Here is a 15,543-nt window from a genome sequence, read left to right on the forward strand (position 1 = left end):
GCAGCGGGCATGGCGCGCGGGTGTGCGCGCTGGGCGCTGGAGGGTGAGCCGCCTCCTGACCCTGATTTCTCTACTCCTTGCCCCCTCCTCCAGCGTGAACGATCCTGGGAACATGTCCTTTGTGAAGGAGACGGTGGACAAGCTGTTGAAAGGCTACGACATTCGCCTAAGACCCGACTTCGGGGGTAAGTGGGGTGTGCGCGGCCGCTGCGGGATGCGCGATCCACCGCGCTGGCGGCCTGGATGAAGGCGGAGGGCGGGGGGCACTGAAGCCGAGCTGCGGCGGAGTGGGGGATTGGAGGCATTTCACCTGCTGTCCCCTCTCAGGTGGACACCCCTTTCCTCAGTGACACCCGCACCCCGTGCCCGAGCTTGGCTGATCACTGTGTCGTGCTTTTCCCGCAGGTCCCCCGGTCTGCGTGGGGATGAACATCGACATCGCCAGCATAGATATGGTTTCCGAAGTCAACATGGTGAGTGCCTGCCCTCCCCTGGGCTGTCCCGGAGCCCCTGCCCCACTGCCTGGGCCCACAGTACTGGGCCAGAGGCCTTGTCTGACGGGGCCGGGCTTCCCTGGCCCGCAGAGGGAGAGGCTCTCCGGGAGCCAGCCTCTCGCTCGTGCGGCTCCCTCCACCCTCTGGGTGTGCGCGGGGGGCGTAGTTGGCGTCGGTGCCATGCGGAGGGCGCAGCCTTCCTGCGGAAGGAAGGGGTCCTGGGCCGGCCTAGCGCTCGGCTTTCACCGCAGCCCTCGTGCTCCTATCTCCTCCAGCCGTCTGTCACCTAGTCCTAAGGCTTCCTAAGTCTCGCCTCCTTAGCAACAGGCTCTGGGGACCCAGGAAGAAAGGCGAGTTGTGGGGGTGGCTCATATTCTAGGTAAAAGGTACTTAAGGTTTCCTTTGTTGCTGTTTGGAAAAAGATGCTGGCAGCTGGAGAGAACGAGGGGCAGTGGTTTGTGTAATTCTAGGGTGTCTCAGGTCAGTTTCCTTGGTCTTAGTGGCTTTTTTCTAAGAGCAGGCTCCTGGACAGTGAAACGCGGAATCCCGTTCCGCTGGTCGCTGTCGGAGGTGCTGACGGAGCCTGGGCGGCTCTGAAAACTGGAGGGCCGGGCAGCAGGAGGTCTCTCTGAAGGGGCAGCTCTGTCAGAAGAGTCAAAGGCTAGTGAGCTCAGTGTCACTTAGAGCTATGTTAATGTGGACAGGACTCAGTATTGTAACCTGTGGAAAGCGGAGGACGAGGTCTGTGTCCTGAGGTGCGAAGGGGATGTCATGGGCTATTTAGCTCAGGACACTTTAGGACAACTGAGAATAAGGAGAAAAAGGACCCATTTCATTTGTTAATTGAGCTGAAATATTCTGGGATTTGGAAACAGATTTAATTTTCTGTTGAGTGGCACTTTAGAAATTGTAAGAGTGAGCATTTGGAAGGAATATTTTTTGGGAAAAACCATTTGGCGACTCTTCTTTCTAACATAACATTAAGAATATAATGAGGCATGGTTTGAGATAGACCCAGTAGGTTTCTCAAGTCTGGTGTACCTGAGAAAACCTGTTTTAAATGCATACTCCCAGGTTCCTCACTCCAAGAGATTCTGATCCAACCATGGAGTGGAATCTTGGGGTGTCTGTATTTAAAACTAAGGGCTCACATTTTTGAAGCCACTATTTTGTGGATAGTATTTTGGGAAAAATCGCAATAATTTAGAGAAATGCAAACATTTAAAAATAAACTGTATAGACTGTTTAGCAAGATATGTTTAAAAATATATACTACTGCGGATTTTTAAGGAAGAAGTCTTTATGCAAAATTTTTTTCATCAAATTTTCACTCTCAATCTAAAATTTTTAAGTTATAATATGTGATTTTGAATTAATGTACTTTTCTTTCAATGTATAACAGTAAGGACGTTTTTAGTACAAGGTGCCATAATAATGAAAGTGTTAGCAAGAAACACAGAAGTAATATGATTTTACATACATAGTATTAAAAATTAACATTACACATGTTTTACTTTTTTATAATTTTGTAAAAATATTTCTGTACATAAGGTATATTTTATGATCTTAAAAAAACAAGTTGACATAATCTGTGATTTTCTCAATTGAGAATTTCACATCCTCTAGAAACAATTCTTTATACAAGATAATTGAATAATTTGTGGACTATTATACCAAAAATCATTATATTGGATGTCAAATGAAAGAGAAAATATATTGATGTGGCTCTTTAAGAACTCTATACAATATTAAAACAACCAGGTGAATAAGGAGAATGTTTTTGCAGACAGTTCCACATTTTCTTTGAGTTAATTTTTAAACTTAGTTATCCAGTTGTCCTCATGCTGATACTTGGCACCCGTAAAAACTTCATCAATAGTTGCCTAATTCATGTACCATAAATTGAAGTGTCTCATTTTTCTCTGGACCCAATAATAGAAAGACAAATTGAAGATACAAGCCATTATACTGAATATTCTTTAGTTTGCATCCCAAAGCTAATAATTTTGCATAAGATAGCAATAGTATGCTTGTATGTAATTTTTTGCATTCTCATGATGGTAATTTTTGTAGTTCTCTAAAGAAGTTTATTGTAAGTAAAAATTGGGAATTGATTGAATTGAAGATTGAAGGGTATTGGACAGATGGGATTGCTTTGCATTTGAAATATCTTCAACAAGTGGATTGAGTAAAATCATATGCTGGAAAAATATGACTTCCCTTAACATGTTTGCTCATGGTTATAGTTATGATATTTGATCTATTATTAAAGAAACCTCAAATAAATGGTTAATTATCATTTTGGAGGTCACATTTTATAAGAACAGAGCAGAGAAATTCCAGCATAAGATTAGAACCATCATTCAATCATGTTATTTGAAACTATAAATTCTATTTATGAGCTTCCTCAATCATCTTACTAGCCACACAAAAGTATGTTTTGTGAAGTAATGAAACTAAAGAAATGGTCTTGTCTTAAAGGTTTTGTAGCTATTAGAGGAGATATGTCAAATGCTTGTAACAAAAAGTAAAATATGGTCAGTTTCATTAGAGGAACAAAAGAAAGGAACATACAGAAGAGAGAGAGGGAAGGCGGAGGAGAGATTGGGGAAGACGGAGAGAGATTATTTCTGACATGGAAACTTTCTTGAATAAGTAGGAGGAGTAGAATTGCAACTGGCATGGATGGAGGAGGGTGTTCTAGATTAGGGAAGAAAGATGGCAAAAGTATGGATGGATAGATAAGCAAGATAGGAGATTGTGAAGTGGAGATTCAAAAGATAAAATTGGAAAAGTAATAAAAACTGTTCACTTACCTTCTGTTCTGCCATGCCAATTTCAAATGCAGATTGTTAAGTAGCCCCATAAATGTTTTAAGCAGGTGATTGACATGATCTGAGATGTAGTTTCAGGTGAATCTTTTGGCTAAAATATAAATTTAGATAGAAGAATGAGGATGTTACAGCAGAAGCAAAATTTACAGGAAAATTAAGAATAAATCATCATGGAATTTTTATTCCTTGAATTTTTTTCTTGAGTTTTCATAGCTATATTTTTGAAAACATATTTAGTGAAATAAAAATTTACTGATGTTTCAAATAAGAATATATAAAGCTTGTATATCTCAAGATGGGACAGATATGTGCTTGTTCATGAGCTTTTGGGGGTGATTGTAAAGAATAATACTATACACTGCATAATAGTAATATTGTTACATTTTAAACAGTTGCAAAGCACAATCTTTATCTACACGGAGTACCTATAGATGATACCCCCAAAGAACACCTCTGTCCTCAAATAAACCAATGAATAGACATATTTGTATATATACACGTGTACATCATCATGCTTTTTGGTATTTTGTAGAAACATTCTAAGAATGAATTTTAGTATTTTACTATTTAACATTATTTTGCTGTAACTTGTTTCATGGATAACATATTCTACATTTTCATTTTTCCTAATCTTCCAATTCTTCTTTTCATGCACTTTTAAAAAAATTAGCTGATTCGACAGCAAACAAAGACCATTTTGTCTTATATAACTTCATTTGTTTCTCTTAGTTTTTTTGTTTTAAAATGTCTTTTTTAAAAATTATGTATGATTAAGTAATTATTTAGATTTAGTCTACATATTTCTTTAAATGACATTGCATATGTGAAAGAACACTGTTGACTGAAAATTTATATATATATATATATATATATATATATATACATATATTAATTATAACCCTGATGCTTAAGCATTGGTCTTAGTGTGTAATATAAATATGTGTTGAATAGGTAGATGGAGAGATGAATATATGGAGCATAAATAATGAAATATGAATAAATGAAAGCATAGGGAACATAAATATTAAAGATATAAAACAATTAGAAAATTATATTTTCAAAACAGCATTTTTACTCAGAGAATGAAGTAGTTCTATAACTCTTAAAAATAAACTTAAAAATGGAAACAATATTTTAAAGTAGTCATGAGTTCTTTTTTATTAGAATAAGTCATTGTTTGATTTATTAATTTAGAGGAGAAACTACCCATACTTAATTTTTAATTAATTAATTTTAAAGTGTTGAATATTTAACACTAGATTCAAACTCTAGTATTATTAATAGCAATTTTCATGATTTGTCTTGTATTTTGTTATTACTTTATACTGAATTAGTCCACTAAAAATAACTTAATCTTAATGAAAATGTAACTACAGGATTAGTTTTTTCTGACATCATGCATGTAAATTATGATTTTTTTTTGGTCATGAGATCCTTTTAAGTAACATATAATGTGTATCCTTAGCTTTTATGAGATGCATATTCATCCATTATTCTAGTTCTATTGCATTCCTTTCTTGTTTGTTGCATTTTCTAATTATAAAATCTACTTTTTAAAAAATTTCTAAGTGTGAAATAAGTATTGTATATGATGTAGTTTTGGCTCATCTCACAAAAAACAGCTTTGGAGCTGCCTCACTGTCAAATGCATACAATCTTATTCAAGTACAAAACCATGCATACACATACTTGCACACAAAGGTTTGCACTATCACTTTGTCTTTCCCCTTTCCATAAAGAGCGAGATATGAGGTCTGGAGAATTCAACTTTTAGGCCTTTTTGATCCAATTTATGTTAATCAATTCCCCCTCCCACCTTTCAGTGTCCAAAGGTTTCTTTGTCAGTAGAGAATCATGAACCGGAGTTCAGTATCCACCACCATGCTAGAATCTCAGGTGGAAGAACTGAGTCCCAGGAGTCCAGGTAGTGTGCAGAAAAAAAACCTAATGGGATCGGAGTTGGGATTCTATATTCAGGTCTAATGGAAGATCTAACCTTAGGCAAGTTACTTAACATTCAGTAAAACAGTCACAGGCTTTCCAGATGCCCATAGCATGCCCACGGAATTGATTGCAAAGTATTGTCACAAAGGCCTTAGCTCTACAGAAAAAATCATGGTAAAGACAATCACAGCTACACAAACACATGGTAGAAAGCCATCCTTAACTGATTTTTTTCTAGAGGCCTGGGTCATATTTAGAATTTGCACATTAATTATTAGCATTTTAAAGGTTGGGAATGTCCTAATGCTCTTATTACAAAGTAAGCTGGGGGATGACTCAGCAGAAAGGAAAAAATATTTCTCTGACCCAGTTGGGATTGGAAAACTGCTTATATGGAAGGCACTCCAGGAGCAAGGTCCACAGAGTGTGTTGGCATTTGGTTCCAGGTTGCTGCATTTTGGAGGTAAGGCTGTTTATTGAGGACATTACTTTTCACTGGCAGTATGGTTCATGCATAAGTTATGATCATACATCAATGCTGGGGCACTGATAAGAAAGCATATAATCAACCTCAGAGATGGATGAAAATAATACCTTACATAATATGCTTTTTGTGAAGGGAGGTCTGTGTTTAATATTGTAAGGAATGGTATTGAGAATGCAAAGAGAATGCTTTCTGTGTTTTCCCTCAGGGAGGTTGTAAAGCTTATGTTGCTACCTCTTTAAAGATGAATCTTACACACATTTTCCTGTTGTGAACCACCAATTGTTTGAGTGTGTGCCTGGTTCAGGGTTTGTATGATGTGTTGCACTTAGGAGTATTTGGCTTGAATAGATGGTACAAATATGCTTATTTACATATGAAGATTTTTCTGATTTTTGCAAAAAAAGCAATATGAATTCAAATTTTATTATGACTCTTGTTTTCTTCTGTTGGTGTCAGAATCTTTCTTTCTTATATAGGTTCTGTATTGTATCATGCATTCTGTCATTGCATAAGAAGCCTATCAACCATTTGGAATCCTTCAAATAATTTTATAATACATGTTGAGATGTAACTTAGGGAAGTATGAGTTTTATACTATTTTGCAGTTTATAAAATACTTCAAATATTTTGTTGTATTTGGTCTTCAAACCTAGTGATGAACTTGTAAAGTAGGTAATACTGGTGTTAACCTCATCTTCACTTTTGAGAAGAGAAAACAACCTTAGGAATAGCACTAACTTACTACATGGAAAAGCTGGCACTTGGTCCTGCTTCTTTGGTGTTTCTACCTTATGCTACAGAGCAGCAGAATATGATTTGTTTGGAGCACATGTGATTTTAGCTTCTTCTGTGACTTTCATTGTTGTCTAAATTCAATCTTACCATTCTAGTTTTCCATAAAATCTTATTCTCTACTTATAAAACTTATTACAGTCACATATCATTAGGGCGTATTTATTTGCTTAAAGTCTTTCTCCTTCATTTCTTTTCCATTAGACTATAAGTTCCATGAAGCAAAATTGTGTCTATGGACAGTCCTTGCATGGCCTGACACTTGAAAGGCACCTATTAGATATTTGTTGAAAGAAAGTATATGAATTAATGAATGAATATATAAGTGCATAAATAAATAGATATGTAGCTTTCCAATGAAATATTTTTGTAACTCAGCATTTGCGCTTATGGTCAAGAAGAAGCTTTTACTGGCTTAATGTGATGTATATAGATTTTATCATAGGGGACTTATTTCGATCAGAATTTGTATAATTGTACACAATATAATACTTCCAGCTGCTCTTTTATAGCTGTTACCTTCTTTATTGGAGAGATTTTATGCTGATTTCAAAGTAAAAAGGGTGTTGGTGTGGATAATCTAAACATCAATCATTGTTGTCTTTTTTGCACTCAGAATTTCATGTCTACTTGTCAAGTATATTTGGATTCAGTTTTTCTATATTCCACAGAAGTTTTGATTGTTTTGTGTAAGGATTCATTCGGCTTTGCCTTCTCTTCCTGATGGCCACTCAGTAGTGCAATGAGGTCGCAGTGGTTATTGTTTGCTAGCTTTCCAGCACAGTTTACTTCTGGACCATTTATGCCAGCCATTAAGCTTCTAATCTCTCTGGCTGGTGATGTAGAATTCTTTTATTCCTTATCAGGAGACCACATCAAGTAGTAGAAGTCATTTGCAAGCATTAACTCATATATCCCTCTTTTCATTTTTCTTTCTTTTTTTAGTGTTTATTTTTGAGGGTGGGGGTGGAGGGACAGAGAGAGAGAGGGAGACACAGAGTCCAAACAGGGTCCAGGCTCTGTGCTGAAAGCTCAGAGGTGGGGCCCAAACGCATCAGCTATGAGATCATGACCTGAGCCAAATTTGGACATTTAACCCACTGAGCCACCCAGGCACCAGTTTCTCTTTGCATTTTTCAGCCAAACTTAAGCATCACAAAGAGACATTAATACAACTAACAAAAGTTTTAGTGTGCGTGGGTCTGATATTTCAGGTGAATGGGAACAAAATTAAGAAGTGAGAATGTCACAGTTCTTTCAATGTCCTAATTTGTGCTTCTGCAGTCAATCTGAAAGAGCTTGTGGATTCTATTGAATCCAACATTATTGTGTTTTATCCCAGTTATCCTAGTTTTACAATGAAATAATTCATTTTGTATTAAATATTTGCTAAATCCACATGCTATGATTCATGACATGAAATGCATTTGTTTTATTTTGGATTGACTTTAAAGGATAAGAAAATCTACTGATTTAAAGCTATATAATCCTGATCATGTTTGATATATATGTATATATGATATATATGCCTTTGTATATAAAATATTAGTTACTTAGATCAACATAACATCCCTGTTCTTTTTAACTTTAACTTTTTGAATAAGACTTACCAGCTGATAACTTTAATGAGTAGAAGAAACTAATTTTGTGTTACCCACTGCAATATGTTTCTGTATGTGTGCCTGTGTGAGTCTATGCAAACCAAAATTTGTATTAAAATAATCAACAATTCAGCTAATTTAATGTAATACTACTTATTTTTTCAGTCATGGTGACTCTAAAAATCCATCTAAGAGTTAAGTCCAAATATCAGATGGAAAGTAAACTAGAATGTTTACAGAGCCCAAGACCCGTTCCATAGAATATACTTTAGTAAATGAATTTGTGTAGCAAATGACCCTGCGATAAACCTGTATCTTCAATTTGTTTTACTGCAGATATTCCTTTTATTTGGGGGTTGTTTATTGCAGAAATTCCCTTATTTGTATATAAAATGAACTATATGTGAGGATTCCTGTGAACTTGTCATAGAAAAAAACCCTAAAAAATGAAAAACACAACAAAACATCTGACTTATGGAAAACAGTGACATTCCTGTTATCTACACTAGTGATTTCAAAACTATAGACCAAGAATCTTTGTCTGGTGCTAGAGTTATTGCAAGGGTGGACAAAGCTAGGTGTTCTTCTCCAAGCATGATTTCTCACCACTGATGAGTACACATAATAGGAAAAAAAAAAAGAATGGGAAGAACTGAGTGTATGAGGACCAGGATTGATTGTGGTATATTCCTTTTTATGCTATTAAACATTCTACAGATAATTCATTAGTATGAAGCCATATTTAATTGTGCTGTTGAATGAGTTTTTACTTCTGAATGTTTCCTTTGTTTTGGCCCTGGGCACCAAAATTTCCTGTGAGAGTGTCATTTCATGTGGTGTGGGCTAAAATAATAGTTGCTTAAGAGAATATTGTTCTGAAGAAAGTAAATGTGGGCCCTGTAATCAAAATATTTCTGCTCAAATAGCATCGGAAATTGTGTTAAAGATGGAAAATAGGTTTCTTTGCTGCAGTAATTGTCAGGCCCATAATATGCTAATGATTTTGTAAATCTCATGAAAGGGGTGAAAAATTCAATATTTAAAAAATTATGTTTCATTGGGCATTTTTCTTTGTGGGGGAATAGAGGACCCAATAAATACTTCTTTAAGAAGTTTTTTATAGAACACAGTTTAGAAAATACGGGGCTAATCCAGTGAATCATAGTGGTTTTCAATATGGCCAGTTTCTGTGAATGATAACTGAGAAGATTACTAGATTAATAAAACTTTTTCTGGTGACTGTGTCCACAGCATGGACTGTACAATTTTGATCAAGAATCTACCAGTACAAATAGGAATAGGTGATATTTTCTAGAAATGAAGATTAAACACCTGTTATAATCGACTGAGGGAAGTCTGTGTGTTTTTACCTTCTTTCCTTTCTTGTATTATAAGAGTATAAGTACATGATACGAGGCAGAGATATACATGTTAAAAGAGATGCAAAAGGCTCGTGGGCCAACAGCAGCAGATTAATATTGAAAGCGAAATATGGCTCCTTGAGGCTGTTGGTTTTGGTTGGTGGTTTTTAGATGGTGGTCTCTATGTTATTCATATTTATATGTAAAATAAGATTTGCTTTGGATGAAAGATTCTTGTGATAAACATATTTAACATCTCCTAGATTAAGTTATTTCTAAAATTTCCCCTATGACTAATTATCTATAGTTCTAAGAAGAATTTATACATGTTTATGAATAGTCAGTGACAAAAGCCTAGAGGGCAGATGCATTTTCTGGATTTTCCTTAAACCACAGTAATGCTATAAAGGGGAAATATTGCTAAATATTGCTTCCACCACAGTGTTGGCCCCACTGGAGATCTCTGATGGGCTCAAAGGTTTAAAAGATTGGTGGTAATGAGCAGGTAAATCAAAGTAGATCCAGAAAATATAAAACGACTCAGAATGTTAATTGATTATAATAGTAAATGGGGTTTTGTTTATTTGCCTGTATGTTTTTAGTATTTAGAAGTATAGAAAACTGATTTTAAAATGGAGGATTCTTGGGGTGCCTGGGTGGCTCAGTCGGTTAAGTGTCCAGCTTCAGCTCAGGTCATGATCTCACAGTGCGTGGGTTCGAGCCCCTCATCAGGCTCTGTGCTGACAGCTAGCTCAGAGTCTGGAGCCTGCTTCAGATTCTGTGTCTCCCTCTCTCTCTGACCCTCCCCCTCCTTGCACTGTCTCTCTCTGTCTCTCAAAAATAAATAAAGAACATATAAAAATTTTTTTTAAAAGGAGGATCCTTATTTTGGAAATATAGTCTCTCTATGTATGGGAAAATATAAAAAGGTATAATATATAAAAATAGATTTATAAGAAATATTTACAAATATAAAATGTAAATATTTAAAAGAAAAGTATACATATGTTTAAGATATATATTTTTCCTCCCATGTTATGCTTCATTTAGCATAATGCTATATTTCTTCAAATTTATATCTTAATTTTAAGATTGAAAAGCCACTCTCAAAGCTTCAGACTTTACTTTATTATTGTAAATGGTTTGGAATTTTAATTATCTAGGTGATTTCTTCAATACTCCAGGGTGTTTTGCCTTTAGAGACTATAGGGGGTCTAACTTGCAAGATTGCCCTCTGCAGTGGAAAGTGTTGCTTCTCAGAACACTTAGATCCCATGGAAGGGTTTGTTGGAATTTTAACAAGTCATTCAGACTCAATAGTCTTCAATTTGATATTTTTAAAGAGTGTGTTAATAGGATTCTCTAAATTGCCTTCTAGCTCTGGTTTCAGTGCTTCTTAGAGTCTGTGAACAGTTAGAAAAATAAGGGATCCTTCTATTTGTCTTAGACCACTACTTATCATTTGATACTGCATTTGGTGTAATTAGTTATTTAACTGGTGGTGATCTGGCAGCCTTCAACCTTGTGGTCTAAGCATGGGTAGTGTGAACCTGAAAATTATTTTTTGGGGCTACCTATTTTTTGTGCTATGAACTTCAGACATTTTGTACATGAAGAGCTGGGATTTAACCATTTGCATCCATGCTCATCAATTTTCAGTCTCAAACAGTGGTATTTGTTTCTTTGGTCTGAATGTAGAATTACTAACTTATGAGCAAAAACTGCATAAATGTTATGTTAAATTGCTTTATTTTTGTATTCAAAGTATACCCTTTACATTATAACCTAAGAAAAATAGCATGGATGGGGGAGGGTAAAATGGGTGATGGGCATTGAGGAGGGCACTTGTTGGGATGAGCATTGGGTGTTGTATGGAAACCAATATGACAATAAATTATATTAAAACAAACAAACAGATAAATAAATAAATAAATAAAATAAAAATAGCATGGAAATGTCTTAGTTGTTCTTGGGCTCCAAATTGTCTATATTCAGGTTTTTAAATTTTTAAATAAATTTAAATATAAATATAATTCATGGACTATTTTTTAATCTACTGTGTTATTTTAATAGCATAGCATCATTTTAATATTGTTTGAGTTCATAATACAGTCCAAAAGGAAGAGGGCATAGGTTTGGTCTGTGTCATCTGTACTGCCACATTTATCTAGGTTGGGATGAAAAGCCAGCATTCAGTGAAGTAAAATTTAAACTTAGACCTCAATGATACAATTTACATATTGAGGTGCCTCTACAAAAAATAAAGTTTTACCATTTTCTACCTTTTTCTTGATTCCTAGTTTCATTTAAAATCAAATTTCTCATACATAAAATCCAAGAAACTAAACTTGTGTGGATACAGATATGACAATATAGCTTGCCATTATTAGAGATTGCAAAAGGAAATATGTAAAATTTTCTAATTTTATTCCATGAAAGGAAAAATTAGGGTGTGACAATTATTACATATTAGGAAATTACCTATTTAGGGTGATATAGATTAAAATGCATAGTATGACTCAATCTTAGATACAACCAATCAGTAACCAAAGTAATAATGTAGTAGCAGTAATAGTAGTAGTAATTTTCAAATCAATTAGCTTATATTTTTCCACTGTAGGTGAAATCCTTCTAATCTGTAGTATCTAATAATATCTAGTATCTAGTAATATCTAGTTATTGTGGCATATTCTAAACAGAGTAAATAAGTGATTTCTTAATTTACCATTTTGAAATAATTTGTCTATATTGGTAGCCGCGTGTACACCTGTTCCTCAAAGGTATTTCTCTTTTGCGCTTGCTCTTTCTCTCCTTCCCTTTCCCTCTCCACAGACAACAGGGATATGAAGGCTCTAGCAAAGTCCAGATATTAAAAGGGAAAGACAGTTTGTTCTAAATGTAACCAAATTAGCACTCTGAGAGTAGAGCCAATCTGACTGAGGAGCATGAACAATGGCTGGTTTACTGAGATTAAAGAGAAAGGGCCAAATAAAGGGGTAGATGTTCTCTATTGTCTCTCTGTCACTTATCTGAATGACATTTATCTCCCCTTACCAGATAAGAAATGAGGGTTATACCTCATTTTCACCATTTATATTTCTGGGATTTTGAATGCAAAATTTGGGTATCTCAAGAGCTAGTTTGGCTCAGAAATGTTTCTCCTTTTATCATATCTCTCAGTTTCTAAAACAATTTAGGAAAATCCTTTTTTTTTTTCTCCAACATTTTTTGGAGGAATGGACAATGAAATTTGTTGAACAAATGTTTACAGGAAAGCAAGTATCTATTAATTGACATCCAATTTTCTGATATGCCAACCTTTGCCCAAGACTGCGCTTGATTATGCAATATGTGCAAACAGAAAAATCAGAACCTGCTCATGCTACAATATTAATAGAAACTGTCAGTTAACCAGAGGAAGAAGGACTGACAAATCAGTCTCATATATTACTGCACTATTTTTTGTGTCTATTACCAGATAAGTATGAGTGTTTCTTGATCTCACTTCTGTAGATATTCTTTTGTATGACTATCAACATTATAATGGAAATTCAAAACTACAACAATCGCAACAAAAGTCTAAAATATAAAATAAAACATGGTGAAATTCCATTATACTGAGAGTAGAGCCTGTTGAGATGGTACAGAAGAGGTGTGTGGGGGCTTATTTTGTGAATATGTATGACAGAATGCTATTTTTTATGCTTCAATGTGAAGTGCTATACTTAAGTTACACTTGTTCTAACAGTCCAGAAATAGGCTATCTGTATAAATTTTTTAAATCCAACATTTATCAAAGCACCTTGCATTTATAGGTCAACCCAAGAACTTGCTAGAAAGAGACAAAGCAACAAACTTTCTTTTTTTTAATTTTCAAAATAACTAATACTACTTAATAATTACTTCTTGTATTGTGTTTCATGACTTGACTTTTTTAGTTCAACTGCTCTGTGTTGACTAGCAGACACTTATGCTGCTTCTTTCATTGTAAATATTTAGATTTAAGAGGTATCTTAACTAGTTTGAAACCACTCTCATAACAAATAGAATGTCTAATGTCAGAAATTCACATGATGATAATTTGGGATTTTCCACATTTCTTCAGTTAAGCACACCTGTTCAAACTGCCTATATCACTTCAGACTTGAGACACTGGCACACCCTCAGTGCCACATAAAGTTATTGAAGAAATTCATGAAGAGGGTGCTTGACTAAAGCCAGGAGTGAGTAATCTAATGAGTGAGTTGGACAATGAATGTGTGAGGTATGAATTATTATGAACTCCATGGTTGGAGCAAAGGTAAGAATGAAGAAAGGGCTACAAACAGTTGCGCCTGAGAAGCTGAGAGATATATAATCAACCATTACTGTTGGTATTCTAAAAAGCAGTTTTGAGGAAATACGGATAGGACTAGAAGGCATGGGAAAGACTTTAAGGGATAAAAATGGCAAAAATGGGTAAAATTGTTGCAATAAACAGGATTTTTTATTGTTTAAATTCTTGAGATAGTGAAGTAGCTTGTCATGTTATTAGAAAGTAGATATATACCAATTTGTACTATGCAAAATATTAAATTGTTTATTTCTGCTCTTTTTACATTTTTACATGATAAAAGTTGAACTACAGAGGCTGTTGACTCCCTGAAATGGGGCCCATCATCCTCCTGGTGGCAGCTACTTCAGGTACAAGCTTCTAAGTAGATTTACAATCTACAAGGAACCTGTGCAGGAATTCCTAGGTGTTTTGAAAGCAACAAAACTTACCAGATGTTTGATATATGTTTCTTTCAGATATGATGGGAGGAGCAGAACAAGAAGGAGAATAGTTAAGTGAAAAGGAAGGCAGGATTCTTTCTTATCTAGCTATGAACTCTCGAAATAATCAGCACAACTATGGATTGTTATATACACAATTGTGTCCGTCAGGAACATTTTTCCATGGAGGGATGCATGTTCTGTATATTCATTATAAAACAAAAAGACCCTCTTGGCTAGAGCAGACACAAGCATCATCTATTGGAAACTTTGGTATTCATTACACCTTTACTACCTTCACAAAACAGTACTATTATTTTACAAAATTTTAAAAATAGGCCATCTGGATGGAGAAGTGTCTGTTTATGTCTTCTGCCCATTTCTTCACTGGGTTATTTGTTTTTTGAGTGTGGAGTTTGGTGAATTCCTTGTAGATTTTGGATACTAGCCCTTTATCTGATATGTCATTTGCAACTATCTTTTCCCATTCTGTCGGTTGCCTATTAGTTTTCTTGATTGTTTCCTTTGCAGTGCAGAAGTTTTTTATCTTGATGAGGTCCCAAGAGTTCAGTTTTGCTTTCATTTCCCTTGCCTTTGGGGATGTGTGGAGTAGGAAATTGCTGAGGTGGAGGTCAAGGAGGTTGTTTCCTCCTTTCTCCTCGAGGGTTTTGATGGTTTCCTGTCTCATATTCAGGTCCTTCAGCCATTTTGAGTTTATTTTTGTGTATGGTGTAAGAAAGTGGTCTAGTTTCATTCTTCTGCATGTTGCTGTCCAGTTCTCCCAGCACCACCTACAGTCACATGAAACGATGCTCAACATCATTCATCAGGGAAACACAAATCAAAACCACACTGAGATACCACCTCATACCAGTCAGAATGGCTAAAATGAACAAATTAAGAGACTATAGATGCTGGTGAGGGTGTGGAGAGACGGGCACCCTCCTACACTGTTGGTGAAAATGTAAACTGGTGCAGCCGCTCTGGAAAATAGTGTGGAGGTTCTTCAAAAACTATATATAGAACTCCCTATGACCCAGTAATAGCACTGCTAGGGATTTACCCAAGGGATACAGAAGTGCTGAGGCATAGGAGCACATGTACCCCAATGTTCATAGCAGCACTTTCAACAATAGCCAAATTATGGAAAGAGCCTAAATGTCCATCACCTGATGAGTGGATCAAGAAGATGTGGTATATATATATACAACAGAGTATTACATGGCAATGAGAAAGAATGAAATACGGCCATTTGTAGGAAAGTGGATGGACCTC

At 35.6% G+C, this 15,543-nt stretch overlaps 1 protein-coding gene across 1 annotated transcript in view; it reads left to right on the forward strand.

Annotated features, from left to right (window-relative positions):
• The first annotated feature begins 74 nt into the window (after positions 1–74).
• Positions 75–15,543, forward strand: part of GABRB3 (gamma-aminobutyric acid type A receptor beta3 subunit) — a 248,384-nt gene continuing 232,915 nt past the window's right edge. Inside the window, exons 1-2 of the mRNA XM_029951805.1 lie at positions 75–185; positions 406–473. Of these exons, the coding sequence (XP_029807665.1) occupies positions 113–185; positions 406–473 (141 nt within the window). The 5' untranslated portion in view covers positions 75–112. The remainder of the gene's footprint in view (positions 186–405; positions 474–15,543) is intronic.

The sequence above is a fragment of the Suricata suricatta genome, chromosome 9, assembly GCF_006229205.1.
Source record: "Suricata suricatta isolate VVHF042 chromosome 9, meerkat_22Aug2017_6uvM2_HiC, whole genome shotgun sequence".
Lineage (NCBI taxonomy): Eukaryota > Metazoa > Chordata > Mammalia > Carnivora > Herpestidae > Suricata > Suricata suricatta.